The sequence below is a fragment of the Carassius auratus genome, chromosome 32 (genome assembly GCF_003368295.1).
Source record: "Carassius auratus strain Wakin chromosome 32, ASM336829v1, whole genome shotgun sequence".
NCBI lineage: Eukaryota > Metazoa > Chordata > Actinopteri > Cypriniformes > Cyprinidae > Carassius > Carassius auratus.
Window position 1 is genome coordinate 22107728 of NC_039274.1, and position 16360 is coordinate 22124087.

General features: G+C 41.5%; 1 protein-coding gene across 3 annotated transcripts in view; it reads left to right on the forward strand.

Annotated features, from left to right (window-relative positions):
* LOC113051840 (zinc finger homeobox protein 3-like) overlaps positions 1-16360 on the forward strand; it is a 154779-nt gene that overhangs the window by 56626 nt on the left and 81793 nt on the right. For all 3 annotated transcript variants that reach the window (XM_026215974.1, XM_026215973.1, XM_026215975.1), the window contains exons 2-3: positions 6168-9258; positions 11787-12283. In XM_026215974.1, the coding sequence (XP_026071759.1) occupies positions 6204-9258; positions 11787-12283 (3552 nt within the window). In that variant the 5' untranslated portion in view covers positions 6168-6203. The remainder of the gene's footprint in view (positions 1-6167; positions 9259-11786; positions 12284-16360) is intronic.

The following is a 16360-nucleotide window of genomic DNA, read 5'->3' on the forward strand; positions in this document are numbered from 1 at the left end:
CTCTACCTTTGAACATGCAAGTTTTTAAGTCATAATGCTTTTTGGTATCTGTTGGGTTTGCAGTGAAGACATCCTAAACGCCTTCAGTGTGCATGTGAAGAAAACATCCCGTGATTAATTGTTTGTTCAGATTGATCTAGTTCACACATGCAAAGTGTACAGGCAGGCACATGAAGACACAACATTCTTCACGAGAGGTAAACAAGCAAATGCACCCTCTCTCTCTCTCTGAGAAGTAAGTAGGCTCTCTCCACTCCTCCCTCCTGTGTTGTGGAGCACGCTGCGCTCACTCGATGTGCCTGGGGGTGAATGGAGGGCTTTGTGCAGCACGAACATGATCACCCATCTCTGATTATACATCAATACCTTTATCCCTGGGATAATTTATGCATTTACAAAACACAAAGCTTTATCTGAACCAACCACTGGGGAAGGTGGAGGCAAATAATGTGCTATTACTTCACTGTAAGATTTGTTAAGAAAAAAAGAGGAAAAAAGCCAACATGCAGGGGCCAGAACAATAATTATTTTACTGTTCTCAAAAACAACATATCATATTATTATAATTTTTAATAACATTAATATATTTGTAAAATTAATTTTAGATAGTTCATATTATGTAGGTATATTTTTAACTTGATAAATATTCAGACGCTATAATACGCCTGTAATATAATAAGACCATATTAGATTTTGTAGTGAAATAAAGCTTCGTTTTTTTTTTTTGCATACGCTGTTGAGAAGAAACGTGTAGCTTTTGGGCAAATGGAAGCGCTTTCCAAAAACAACAGTTAGTGAAGAATCTCCAACAGTATGCATTTTTAATAGGGAAATGTGGATATGTTGAGTGTGATATTAGCTCTGTGGCTGCAAGTGGGCTGGTGTGAAGCTCATTTGTACTCGCGCCCCCATTCCTCTGCCAGCCCCCCATGTTGACTGCTAATTGGCAGGAGACTGGAAGCTTCCTGCTGCGTGTTCGCCACTTTCCCCTTCCTCTACCACCCTACCAGCTCTTTTTTTTTTGCCAGCTTTCCCCTCCGAACTGAGTAATTAACCCACAGCTAATTAACCACTTCTAATTACACCAAGGAGCCTGTTTCTTTCGCACTCACCAAAAGTGATGAGACACTTTGCCAGCGCGTGGATTCCTCTTCAGCTGCCTTTAAACCTGCTCCAGATTTCATTGGCGGAATAAATGGCGCTAAAAGCAGCCTGACGTTGCATCACGCGCTTTGTCAAGAAAACATTTTTAATGCTCCCTTTGTTTTGCTACATTGATTGCGTTTACAGATCTTATGCTGTTACCCAAGAGCGAAAATTATCACCAAGATTCAGTTTCAGCCCCTAGAACAGAGAACGCTATTGATACCTCGGAATCAATTCGTTTGTGTTCAGGCCAGAGACCAATTAGTTACAGATGAGTTTGCAGATGTTTACTGTTACATAAAGTCACAGAGGAGTACCTCCCATTTCCACAACAAACATAATCTATTAACTAGTGCCAGCGTGCAGGTAGAGCACTCGGGGCACACTCACTAATGGCTGTGGCTCTGGGAGAGATGCATGCTGGGAACCGCGTTTAGTCCCGTGTTCAGTGCTGTGTTTGGCAGTAGAGCTGTGTGCAGTAGCAGCAGATAGCTGTGCTCTCTCATCCCTTGCTCACAGCCACACTGTACTGATCTCTCTTTCTCTCTCTATCGCTTTTCCTCCCTCTCTACACAGTCACTGCTATTTCTGCTGCATAGACTGATAGCTTGAACTAAAGATCATTGATTTTACGGGAAGCTGTGTTTACAGCCAGAGTCCCATCGACCTGAGGTGACTTTTTGCCTTCTGACACAGCAACTCCTCTGAAGTGTCGCTGTGTCTACATTAAACGTTCAGGACAAGGAAAAGGAGATGGAGGAATTTTTCAGCCCTCCCTGTTTACCTTTGCTCACTAATAAAGCTGAAATACCCAGTGTGGAACTCCTGCAGAAGTGCTTTTGAATTATATGAGTCATGACATTCTGTCACTGATGTCATTAATCATTTAAAAAATAGACATTTTTATATAATAATAATAATAAAAATAAAAATAACTATAATAATAATAATAGTTATTATTTTTATTATTATTATTATTATTATTATTATTATTATTATTATTATTATGACATTATTTATACCATATTATATTATTTATATTATTATTTTGTTTATTTATATTTATATTATAATAATACACTAATTAACATGTCAATAAAAATATGCATAACAATTTAGAGTTTATAAAACAGAAATTACAACTAAATATTATATGAATTATTATATTATTATAATTATTAATTATTATATAGATATTAAATTAATATTAATGTAATAATAATAATTATTATGACATTATATTATACTATATTATATTATTATTATTTTGTTTATTTATATTATTTATATTTATATTATAATAATGCACCAATTAACATGTCAACAAAAAATATTTATAACTATTTTGAGTTTATAGTTATAATTATTTATTATTTATTATATATATATATATATATATATATATATATATATATATATATATATATATATATATATATATGTATATATATGTATATATATATATATATATATATATATATATATATATATATACTGTTGGCTTCTTTGTTTTGACTGGATGAGAGATACGATGGGATGATGCTATGAAAATAATATGAATAAAGAGCACTGCTGCAGAAATCTCCCTCGTTGTCCTTATGTACATAAATACTACATACATAAATACTGTATGTGTACTGCTCATGTATTGATTGACACAAAATATTCTGGCAGCTCACGTATGTTTTAGTTGTAATTTCTGTTTTATTTTTAACTAGGCAAAACTAAGGCATTTTAGCATATAGATTGATATGTAGCAGTGGGGTGAACAGTTTCTCCACATATTTATGCAATTTAGTTGGCTTATGCTTCAAAGATAAAGCCTTCTCTCCCAGATTGAGTATATACATCCCTTTGTGCAATATCAGGAGGCCCTCCCTGCTTTATCAATAGGAACCTTCCGGTCCCACATCTTCCTGTAACTTGCCTAGCATTTATGCCATTGATTTTTCAATAAGCACCCTAACCCTGTAGTGGCCAGCCTGTGTGATGGCTAGATCTGGAAGGAGATGGGAAAAGAAAAGCAGGGCTTGCTGCAGACCACAGGGAGGTGATGATGAAGCTTTTTTGTTCCTCTGATAGTCTCTAGAAGGATATGTTCTTTACATATTGAGGGGTGCTGGGGGTAGGCCGTGGGGGTCAGGCCGCATCGGCGCATCCCGTGGCGGTTCTCAGCTGGGACAGAGCAGGAGTTAATTCCCCAGGAGAGGGTAGGGAGCACTGGGCCTCTGGAGGCCTGGCCCCTGGGCATGTGATTGTGCGTGCTTATAATCAGACCGGTCCTTAGCCTTTAATTCCATCCTTGCTCAGCCAATAAATCCCACCAAATGAAAAGCCCCATAAATAAAAACTCATTTTCTATCCCCTCTAAATGACATCCAGACCCAGGTCTTCTGACAGTGTTCATTATGTACTTTTTTTTTTTCTTTTTTCTTTTTTTATTATTAAAAACATATGCACTTTGTTTGGCAGGTTAACATGGAATGTTTTCTGTCCTGCTTAATTTGAACTGAGAAGAATATCTGTGCGCCTCTAAGAAAACCTGGAATTCCTGGCTCACAAATTCATGATTTCGCGTGAAGATGAGGCCTTGATGACAGAATGTGTAGGATATAAAGGAAACTGATGTTTTATACTTGTTTTTATGAGTGTTTGACTGGCCAAAGGTGCTTGTATACGGTGAGACATTAAGGCCTAATATGCATTTCTTGTATGCTTCTGCTTCTCTGTCTGAGCTTTTGTTAGGTTAGGAGAGAGATTGAAAGATTCTTTAAACAGGTGTTGCTTCGGAAGCAGACCTTGAGCGGACAAACGACATTATATCTGCCCGCCCATCTGCGACTGGCAGACTCCAGACAATCCTATTGCACATCAGTAACCACTGCAGGTTACTGAATTAGACCATCTCCATTTTAAAGGGCAATCCTGTTTTCTGTAAGCAGATGCGCCCAGACAGCTTGGGCCGCCACTCTCTAGCACTGTTTAATTCTTTAAAGGAGACCATCTCATTTGCTTTAAATGAAAAGCCTATCATATCAGATTTTCAGGAATGACCATTTGTGATTGCGTGAGCTTTTTATGTTTAACAATTTAAGTAGTTCTTTAAACTATCGATTAAACACAATCCCATAATGCTGTAGCAGCAGTGTTGAGGGGGGCATAATAGGAACAGGTTACTGGAATTTTATTTTTGGATTCCTGTCAGTTGTTAAATTTAAATATATTGTTGCTTATTGACTTCGTAATAGTGTAACACTTAATTCTTTGCATTGAGATGATGGAGAAAAACTCTCAGTGTACTTAATCTTATTATAGTCAATAATAACCTCATTATTTATTGGGTGTTTGTTTAATTAGACAAAGTACACATTGTTAGTAGTGTAACTTTGTGATTTTAAATTAATTTTGAAGACGTAATGTTATGTTAAATCGACATAATTAACAAATTAGCAAAATACACAAACACACACACACAAAACACATGGTCATTGTTTGACACAGGTGGGGTAGTGAGTCGGTGGCTTTATGGGCAAGACTTGAGGGCTGTCAAATTTTCATCAGAAATTCATGAAGAGAAAGTCAAACATTATCAATATCCCCAGCCAAACACACTCATGTTAATACTTTTGGTGGGTGTGGGGCTGCAGACACACACTGCTGAAATTTGCATCCTTAAGTAAGCAAGTAAATAAATCAAGTAGAGGCAGTGAATGTGCTAATCAGGCAGGACGCAGCGGTTAGCGTGCTGCCGGGAAACTTTGCTCATGTAATATTCAGCAATGGAGGGTGAAAGGGCAGGCCAGAGTTATTGGTTTCAGTACGGTTGCCCCCTTTAATCAATACTGCCTGCATCCCTTTATTAAAATTATTAGCTCAGCAGTATCTCTTGCTATCATTTTATCTCGTTTATCACCTGCTTGAAATTGTGGCCTGCTCATGGCTTTTTAGTTGCTTGGGGCAGCACTCCCCTTTGGAAAGTTCACTCTCATTTATTATTTCAGAGGCAGAGGAGTGTTTAAAACCAGGCTAAACATGCAGGTTACTGGATGCTAGATCTATACGTACATCACGTACCAGTATTGCTTGTGTATTTAAGGCTTAAAACATAATATAAACAGATCTTAATTTATATGTTGTGTGTACAGTATTTACTGTTTATACATAAATATAAATGCTTGCTGTAAAAATGCATCATATTGGCAATTTTCTATTCATGCAGTGTGATCTGTGTGAGAGATCTCTCTGTAATGGAGGTCTTAAATCAGCATGGCTAATATATTTTTGTAAATGCGTGCAGTTTATTGGATGTTTGATCTATACGTACATCATTTGAAGTACCAACATTACTTAAAAAATGATATAAATAAATCTTATTTTCTAAATTGTATTTATGTACATAAATATGAATGTTTGCTGTAAAAGGCATATACACTTCTTCTAAATGAACCATATTGGCATCATCTATTCATGCAGTGTGTTCTGTGTGTGGGATCTCTCTATAATGGAGGTCTTAACAGCATGGCTAATATATTTTTTGTAACTTCAGTTATTTCTTTGGGTGTGAGATGGATCATGTGCTGATGGTGGGTTACACTGTGTCTAATTAGCAGCACAATGGAGCTTTTTTATCCATTAAGTTATTATGTTACTCTGTTTCTCATACTCAGTGTTAATTAAAAAAAAAATGTATGCAGGATTTGGAACATAGAAGACTCCGGGTGTTGTGTGGAAGGTCTAGATAAAAGATGGTAACTGGCTGATATGACAGGATGAGGCATCTGAGCTGCCTTATTAGTGCTTGTCTGAGGTATTGTGCTTAAGTACCTAATCTAACCTAATGAGCACTTTGTCATTTTCCACCATTATATCTCAGACTATTGTTTCTCATCTAATCTACTATACATTAAGCTGCTACCCACTCACTGTACATATCTTCACTATTTATCAAGATGCCTTGTATGTCTGCTTGAATGTTCAGCTTCACAAGACTAAACTTGTCTCTCTCTCTTTTTTCTCATCAGGCCTGGATGCGATGAACGCCTCATGTAGGCATCAGCATGGAAAGCTGTGAGTCTCCCGTGGTTTCTGGGACAGACGATGGGCTTGGCTCCTCCGCCCCATCCCAGCAGCAGCACCATCCACAACCCTGGAACGATCACCCTAACACACAGGTCCCACCTTGTAACCAGTCCCCTTCCTTGGATTCTCTGTCTCTCTCTGCATCCCAAGCAGCCCAGCTCCAGAATCCTAGCACACCCTGTGAGACTGTAAGAGAACAGCAGCAGCAAACACTGTCACAGGCTCCCAGCGATAATTCCACTACCAGGCAGCTGCACCCCAGAAGACAGGGGTTAGAGGAGGAGGAGCAGGAGGGAGTGAGCTGTGGAGAAGAGGACGAAGACTTAGAAGAATTGGATGAAATGGAGATTGACAGCTGTTTTCCTAGTCTGAACCCCTTCCCTGGTGTACCTATGGTGCCAAGTGGAGGGGGCATGCCCTTGCTCATGCGGCAACAGCCCTCCCATCGGAGTGGAGCCACAGAGAGTGGGAGCGAAGAAGGAGAGGAAGAGGAGGAAGACGAGAGTAGTGATGTGGAAAACCTGGCTGGAGAGATAGTCTACCAGCCTGATGGCTCTGCCTACATTGTGGAGAGTCTCAGCCAGCTGATCCAAAGTGATGGGAGCATGGAACCAGGCCTGCTCCCTTCAAACTCTATCCCCAGTGGGGGAAAACCAGAGGAACCTGCGGGGACCTCTTCTTCGGTGTACCCTCAGATCATCAACACGTTTCATATAGCCTCGTCTTTTGGAAAATGGTTCGGCTCCTCAGACCAAGGTTTCCCCAATACCTCAACCCTGGCAGGCCTCAGTCCTGTCCTGCACAGTTTCCGCGTCTTTGATGTGCGGCACAAAAGCAACAAAGATTACCTGAACAGCGACGGGTCTGCCAAGAAGTCCTGCGTATCCAAAGATGTTCCCAACAACGTGGATTTCTCCAAATTTGACGGCCTGGCTCTTTATGGGAAAGGCAAGCCCATCCTCATGTGTTTCCTCTGCAAGTTGTCTTTTGGCTACGCACGCTCCTTTGTCACTCATGCAGTCCATGACCATCGCATGACCCTGTGTGAGGATGAGCGCAGGCTCTTAGGCCACCAGCATGCATCTGCAATTATACAGGGCATTGGGAAAGACAAAGAACCACTCATTAGCTTCCTAGAACCAAAAAATAAAAGCTCTCCTCCACCGCCAACCCTGGTACCCATGAACTCAGGCCAGAGTTTCTATGGCACGTTCAGTGGGATTCATTTAGAAGGGAGCAGCAGTAGTGTGGGAGATGATAACCTCCTCAACAAAGACTCTGACTCGTGTCTCCAGCAACAAGCCCTCCTCACGCTGGGGGCTCTTGGCAGCCCCAGAACCTCCCATACCTCTACCCCAGGCCCAGCCAAAGACTCCAACACTCTGTCCAAGCAGGGTAGGAGAACAGAGGGGTCTGTGGGGAAAGAGGGGACTCATAGAGGGGAGGATGGGGATGCAGAAATCTGTGAAAGGAAGGCTCTCCTTCACGGTGAGGAGATGGCCTCAGAGGAAGAGGATGAACTTCTTTTAGAAGAAGAGGATGAAGATGTAGAGGATGAAGGCACTACACTGGCCTGTAGTGGAAGTAGCAGCATCGGTGGCGGATTTATGGGGGAACTGGCTGTCTCAAACCAAAGCATCTCCAAATCTCCTTTATTAATGCCTAGTAGCGCTTTCCAGCCTTCAGCTTGTCTCTCTGCAGCCAGCCCCGCACTCAGCAGCAAAGCCTCCGCTTCCATGTCCTCCTCTTCTATCAGAGGGTCAGAGGATGGGATGGCTGCAGACAGTGTAGGAACAACTTTAGATCTCTCTCTAAGCTTTAACTGCCAGGGGTCTACAGTCCCCGCGGCAATGGCGGCAGTCGCAGACAGAGGGGGTGAAGAGGATGGGGCTGCATGTTCCTCTGAGAGCACATCCTCCCCTCTTGCATCCAATGCTGCTGCTGAGGAAAGTGCCAATCGAGATAGTGCCACAGCTCCTGAACCAAATGAATGCCCAGCAGAGGGAGATGAGGACAACGGTGCCCTCCTCCACCACCACCACCACCTTCACCACCATCACCACCACACGCACCCTTCACCCAATGCTCACATGCACCTCCACCACACAGCTGCTTGTGACATGTCAGGAATAACTGAATGCACCCAGAACCATGGGGCTGGGGGCAGTGCAGGGAGTGGGGTGGAGTGCCCGAAGTGTGATACTGTCCTAGGCTCCTCTCGTTCACTGGGTGGCCATATGACCATGATGCACTCACGGAATTCGTGCAAGACACTGAAATGTCCCAAGTGCAACTGGCACTACAAATACCAGCAGACCTTGGAGGCCCACATGAAGGAGAAGCACCCTGACTCTGGAAACTCCTGTGTGTACTGTAGCAGTGGACAGAGTCACCCTCGCCTTGCCCGTGGTGAGAGCTACACTTGTGGCTACAAGCCCTTCCGCTGTGAGGTCTGCAACTATTCCACTACCACCAAAGGCAACCTAAGCATTCATATGCAGTCTGACAAGCATCTTAACAATATGCAGACATTACAAAATGGAGGAACTATTCCAACCGCTGGTGAACAGGTGTTTGGGCATGCACCTGGAGGCGTGGTACCTGTTTCTTCTGCTACCCAGGCCAGCAGCCATCATCCTAGTCATCACCATCATCCAGCGCAGTCCTCCACCCACATGGCAGGGCCCTGTGGTGCCCCTTCACCTACCAAGCCAAAAAGCAAACCCACCTGGCGGTGTGAGGTGTGCGACTATGAGACCAATGTAGCACGCAACCTGCGCATCCACATGACAAGCGAGAAACACATGCACAACATGATGCTGCTTCAGCAGAACATGACCCAAATGCAGCATGGCCGGCTTGGTCTAAACGCCATGCCTTCACCCTCAGAGGCTGAGTTGTACCAATACTACTTGACCCAAAACATGAGCCTGCCACCGGGCCTTAAGATGGACCCATCTGGAGCTGATGCCCAGTTCTTGCTTGGAGGTTTTCATCTGGACCACAACATGGCAGCTCTTGCCCCAACATTAGGTAAATTTAATGAGTTACAGATAACACTGTCTCTGTGTTTAACTTTTCATCTGCAATTTCATATATATATATATATATATATATATATATATATATATATATATATATATATATTTATATATATAAAATTCTGTGTTATATTTTAAGGAATTTTATTTTTTCTTTAATGTAGACATGCTTAGTTTAATGCATGAAACAATAAAAATAGTTTGACTATATGTGTTTGTAAAAGAAAAAACACATATCTGGTACAGCAGGTTTATGAGAATGTGGTTTTAGTATATTCATGTAGTGCTTGCTTGTAGATTTCAGCTTCCGCAACACTGGCACAGAGAGAAAAAGAGAAAGTGAGCGAATAGGAAAGACAGGCACACACATCTTCTTAACACCCAAGCTTTGGTTTATTTTTTCGCATCCTCTAAGGGTCATTCTATCTGGGTCAGTTTGTCTGGGAAATTCCCCCTTTTGCTGCCCCCGTGTTTCTCGTGAAAGATAGTGTGACGGAGTAGACTGGGGCCAGGGGAGTGTTCCACATGGCCCTGTCCTCAAGGCTCATACCAAACATCACTGTTTTCATGTCAATACTATGCAACTACAACTGCATATCGGCTTGTCCTTTTTCCTGCTTTTGTAATTGCAGCTTTACCATATTCAAAAAAGGAAGGAAAGGGGGCCTAGTGAGGATAATTCAGGAGCATAGTAGAAAATTTGGCATGCCAGCTCTAAGACCACAATTTGCACAGACTTGTTTCAAATTTTTTGCCAGTTCAAAGACACAAACAGGAATTGATTGCTGTGATTATTATTTTGTTTAATCTACCTCTTCTAGCCATTTGGTTGGTTTTCCGGTGAGGGAATGTTCAGTTAACATATTACAGGGAAGAAATGACAGGCACAAGACTTATAAAGAACAGTGGAGCCATTACGCATACAATCTGGAATGTTCAGTGCACTTTCATATGTTTAAAGTCTCACACAACTAAATATCAGATTTAGTTATCTGCATGTAAGTGACAAATTAGACCTCTGGACTCTGGTCATCATAATATAAATTCATTTTGTTTTTGTTTTTTATAAAGTACAACTTTCAGATTAATGCCTCCATAATGCTTCCATTGTGTGTGTGTATATATATATATATATATATATATATATATATATATATATATATATATATAAACCATCTTCTCTACTTAAACATTTATATAGACTAAAAAAAGCTAAATATTCAAATGATGTTCTTAAGTGTCATGCTTAAGAGGTCATGATTACTGAACTTAACCTACTGATTTAAAGGTATTTGCATGAGAGGTTTAAGGAAATAAAATATATATATAGAGGAGAAGTTTATCAAACCTGAAAAAACAAAGGCAACTAAAGGCATAAAAAACCTAAAAACTGCTGAAAAAGATGGAATCTTCAAAATTTAGAGAAAGCATTATAAATAGAAACCGTGTTCCTCAGAGTGGTGGATCTTAAAATGATTTGTAGGAGATTGTCAGAGGTCTTTCTAACCCTGCACTAAAAGCTGAAAGTAATGGTGAAATGAGCAGGCTGCATGCTGCCCCAATAAATAAAAGGAGCTGTTGGAATTAATTTAGTGTAAAGCCATACTGGTTCAGCGGGTGCTCTCAATCTGGGCAGTGACAGATTGAAGATCATCGAATTGAGGCAACAGCTTCTATGCATCCTTTGACTCCAAATCTCAGCCTCTAGCGTCTTCCTCAAGCTGTTCTTTGATGCCTTGATCTTCTGTTGTTGAATATATAGTTTATTTGGCTCCCAAACCTTCTTTTCATTCCGCAAAAATACATTAATAAAATAATAATAATAATAATAATAATAATAATAATAATAAATTCAAAAACTTTAAGCAGGTGGATCGATTAGTTCTCAATCAGAGGTGAAAGAACAAATTTATATATTATTATTTTGTGAAAAGATGCTTGTAGATGATTTACAGTAATGTAGCTTGGGCACTGTTTAGATTTCAGGTAATGATTGAATAACTTCATTTTTGCGCCTCTGCTCACAGCCTCTGGAGTTGATTTAATGGCAGAGCTCTGAAAGTGCACGGCTGTGTAAATCCACACCTCCTGTCTCTCTCTCTTCTTACTCTTTCTCAAAGCAAAGCTCAAAGGAAAGGATAATCTTGATTTAATAAAATTATGTAGATAAATACACATTTGCACATTATCCTGGAGAGCAAATCCACTTTGACTGCACAGACAAACATGACTCTTTGTTAAAAGGCTGAACTATGCACCTTTTCCCTGTTTCCCAGGACATTCTTGTAACTTGAGGAAGTTTAAATGAGAGAGGGAAAATCAGAACAGATGAAATGTCCAACCCTCACTGGTACATTGTATTGGACCATGTGTCCATATGTCCCAAATTGCTTCAGATGAAAATTTATGGAAAATTAAAATGAGTGCTAAATGCTGTATTTTAAAAGAGACGGTGTACTTGTGAAAGATCAATATTCTGTCTGACAGATCAGTGATCACTTTTGTGTCTTCTGCTCTCAGTTGGAGGGGACATTGCAATGGATTTACGCCTGAGTGGGGGACAGCTGGTCTCAGAGGAGCTGATGACCTTGGGTGAAAGCCTATCCCAGACCAGTGACCCCTCCCTCAAACTCTTCCAGTGCGCTGTGTGCAACCGCTTCACTACCGACAACCTGGATGTGCTTGGCCTGCACATGGGCGCTGAGCGTTCGCTCCCAGAGGAGGAGTGGAGAGCGGTGGTGGGTGACTCGCACCAGTGCAAGCTGTGCCACTACACTACACAGCTCAAGGCCAACTTTCAACTGCATTGCAAGACTGACAAACATGTGCAGAAGTATCAGCTGGTGGCACACATCAAGGAAGGCGGCAAGGGCAATGAGTGGCGCCTCAAGTGCGTGGCCATTGGCAACCCTGTGCACCTCAAATGCAATGCCTGCGACTACTATACCAACAGCCTGGAAAAATTGCGGATGCACACGGTCAACTCCCGCCATGAGGCCAGTCTCAAGCTGTACAAGGTGAGTGAGTCTGGTGGTCCTACACTAACCAAGTGCTATGTGACAAGTAATCCAGCCTCAAGTAATAATTCTCTCTACATTCAGAACAAAAGTTATGTTCAGTAATCTCCAATTTGAACCAGTAAGATTTCACTTTGGGCAGAGCTGCCCAGTACATCACTACAACAAAATACCTTATAGCTTGTCAAGGGAGGTTAGGACCGAAACGCCGATCAACTTGGAAGAGACAGGATAGCATCTTTCTGCTTAGGACACAGTGTTAGACTTTCTACGGGTTTTAAACCTCCAGCATACTGTATGACTGATTTGACCAGCACTTTCCATCTCTACGGCCATCTATGAGGGATGGCCCGGAGCAGTATATTAAGGTCTAATGCACATGCAGTGGAGAGGGGAGAACAGGGGCACTTAGAGGGAGGGAGGAACATTGCAGGTCAGCATGGTGGGGAGAAGGGCAGCTGATGAAATTGCTGGAAGAGAGGATGAAGAAGTGTGAAGAGACAGAGGTTTGGTGCTAATACCATTCAGAGTGGGAAGGGCAGAATCGCTCTCGACAGCCGTATTGATTTTCACCGGACTTGGAGCTTCACCTTCTACTCTAATCATTCCATAATAGCCAATGGATGAACACTCTCTGAACAAATGGCCATAAATCTAACAGGCCTGATTCCATTTAGGCACCTATCCTGTGTGTTTGCGAGCCTAGCTCAGGCTGTGTTTAACCTAGACTGGCACGACTGCACACAGGGACTTCTCTCCTTAATTCTCCCTTTCTTTCTCTCTATCTATCGTTTGTTTTCACTTGCTCAATGAGTTACTGACTCACATACCATCCATTTCAGCTGTACATCACTGCCTATGCTTACTTGAACTTTATTTACACTCCTTTCTCAAGTGTTAAACCTTTGAGAGGGAACAAAAATATACAAAACATTTGTTTGCTTTTTATTCAGGGAACGTCTTTGAAGACAACATGCATTTGCAACCTACTCTAACATACTTCAGAGTGAAACAGAATATTTCAAGAGAGAGAGAAAAAAATGATAATGTATCTTTAAACATTGACTTAATAGCTATTTGGGTTTTGGTTAACATTACTTTCCCTGGAGGTAGAGCTATGTTGTTACATTTTGATATAAAATTACCAAGACTTAAGACCAAATCACCATTGACTTCATTGCAGGTTTCCCATTTATGAACCCTTTACAGTCAGAGATATTCTAGTATTGTCAAGGTTTGTCATTACCTTGGCCCTGGGCTGACAGTCATCTCTTCCCCTGATGAACTAATTTGTAATGGAGATTAGGGGAAGGCCATAAACCAGCTTCCACTACATCTGTTGATAAAAGCAGACAAGCCTGAGCCGAAATTGTCTGCCATACTCAAGCTGGAACACGCAACAAGCGTATTTACAAATACCACAATGATTCAAATATTTAACAAAGGGGCTTAACGTGCATGGCAGACCCGTGGAGGATTTGCTGTAGTCATGGGCCTCATGTAGCTCCAGGCAGGGTTCGATACCCAAGAAACCCGGAATTTTAGCATCTGTGGCAAGAAATAGCCACCAACTGCAATTTATGCGTATGGATCTGTTTTTTGTTTGTTTCTGGTAAATTCCAGCATCCACCTCATACTTACATTATTGATATATACTGTTAGCACCAACATGTTTTAAGAGCAATATAATATTCCTTTCACTGCCGACGTTCCCTGTAAAGAAAGAGAGCTTGCAGAGTAGAGACTAGCCTGCCTAACTGCGAATGTTCAGTACTCTGTGGCAGATTAGAAATGTTCAACACATCCAAGCATGATAATTTGTAAGCTTTAAGCTGCTTAAAATGGTTCCTCAGCCCTAAAAGCTGCACAGATCAGAACAGAGGAAGAGGGAAGCCCTGCAAGCAAGTAGCTTCCATCAGTGGAGACAGGCCTACCCACAAAACTAAGACATTCACAGTTTGAGTTATAGCTGTCTTTCATGACATACAAATGTGATTAGAGGACGATAAGCACATGCTGCTGCTGAGGTCTTGCTGTAGCAAGGGTTTCTAACCCCACAATGACACAGGCTTCACTTTGCAGTGAATTTATAGCCCTGATAGACATAATGACTGGCTGACACCAACAGTATGATTTGCTAGCTCAGCTAAGCTGACTGTACAAGTGGTAAAACAGGAAATGAAAATTAAAAACACACTAAATGAAATCTGATACAAAATGCAAAATTTTTCGACCTCCTGCTGGGAGAAAATAAATCATCAAGTCAGCATAAACAAACTCTAAGATGTGGTAGATCCTTGGGACACTTTGCCCAAATCAAACTGGTTTGCATTAAACAGGCCCTTTGTGTGCACAACTCCGTAAATTGGAGCCTGTAATTACTGGAATTAAAAAGGAAGGTTTAAACTGAAGGCTAAGCTGGATGGGATAATTTGAGAGTCTGTGGTATGCAGCACATATTAGGGCTGTCTAAAAATACACTTTCCCCCACCACCCCACGAATTGGAATGTTCTGAAAGCCTTTGGAGAGCTTTGAGAGAATTGTCCTATCCGCATAGACCACTGCACAGCAGGGGTGATGCTTCCCGACTTTGGTATCCAGGGTACAGGACCAAGTTCCTCTCTGGTTTCAGACACACCCATCAGTTAGTCTTGCACTCATCTCAGATGAACTTTTACCTTCCATTGCTCCCTCCAAGTTCCTGCTTGATGGCTGCTTTGTAGTGGTGTGAATGATGTTATGATGGTCACCCATAAGCACTTACAGATGGGCTGTACAACAATACCCAGGTCATGACAAAGCTTAAGCTTCTCAAGTTCTGAATTGTTGGTGGAACCTTCAGTTTTCAAAATCGTAGAAAGTTGCCACATAGTGTGTGTATGAAAGTGCACAAGAAATCGAGAACAACACTAGTTGCTTTCGTTTTTCGTGATCTGTGTACATTATTCCAATTTAAACAATTAATTTATAATCTTTCATGAAAATGTAATTCCTTTTTGTGACTTTCCTTTTTGGCTAATATTTCCGAACCCTTTTATTTTGCAACCCCACTCCCCCAACCACCTGTCATAGAGAGAAATTTTACAATCCTGTCCTGCACTACATTTTCTGCTAATTATACCTCCAAAATATGAGTTGCAAATGCCATTTCATGATTTGAAGTATCCATATACGGCATGATTATTCTTCCTTCAACTTTCTCTTGCACCACTTTTTTATACACAAGCATACACCATCACTCTGTAGGGCACACATTCACTTGATATTTGAGTTCTTGTTCATGCTGAGTAAGCATGTCTCAGGTGCTGGGCTGCACTCAAGCCAGCCTTGAGTCTGAGACTTGGTTCTCCGCTCCAGACAGGATGGAGAGAGGCAGGTCTTCCAGGCAGGCCTTTCAAGCTAAGAGGAGGAGCTTCGGGCTGGCTACCATCCTTGTCTCAGGGGCTGGTACAATCTGGGATAATTGAGATTGATTGGATGTTATTTTTCCTCTTGCAAATGTAGTCCATTAGCTTGGCACATGCATAATCAGTTTAGAGCACAGTTAACTGAATGTAATCATGTTCTTCGGTGTCTGCTCGCACAAAATCCACTCCAGATGCCGCTTGGCCGTGGAAAGAGAGGAAGAAAGTGCCGTCACTATCACATGGGGAATCTTTACCCAAGAAAGGCCTCATAACATTCACCCCCACACCACCAGCACCAGTGTACTGGTCTCGCTCCATTAAACACACAAACTATACAAACTGTGTGCTGCACACATTTACACGCTCCTCGTACATGTACAAATACACACACACACATGTTCACATATTCTGTCATCTGTTCACTACTGCCCAAAACTTCTGCAAACAGAACCCCGTAGCATATGTTGATGTGTCTCAGCTATGCTAACAGCGCTTTGACTGCACTCCAAGCGCGACACAGGATCCAGCACAAAGCGTCTGGATTTTGCACTCTCTCTACTTATTTTTCCCTCCAGTGCAATCCAACCAGATCAGCTGGGGCGTGAGGAAGGAAAATGTCTACACTCTGGAGAAAACAAAGAAAAAACACAGTAAAACAAAACAGACAGT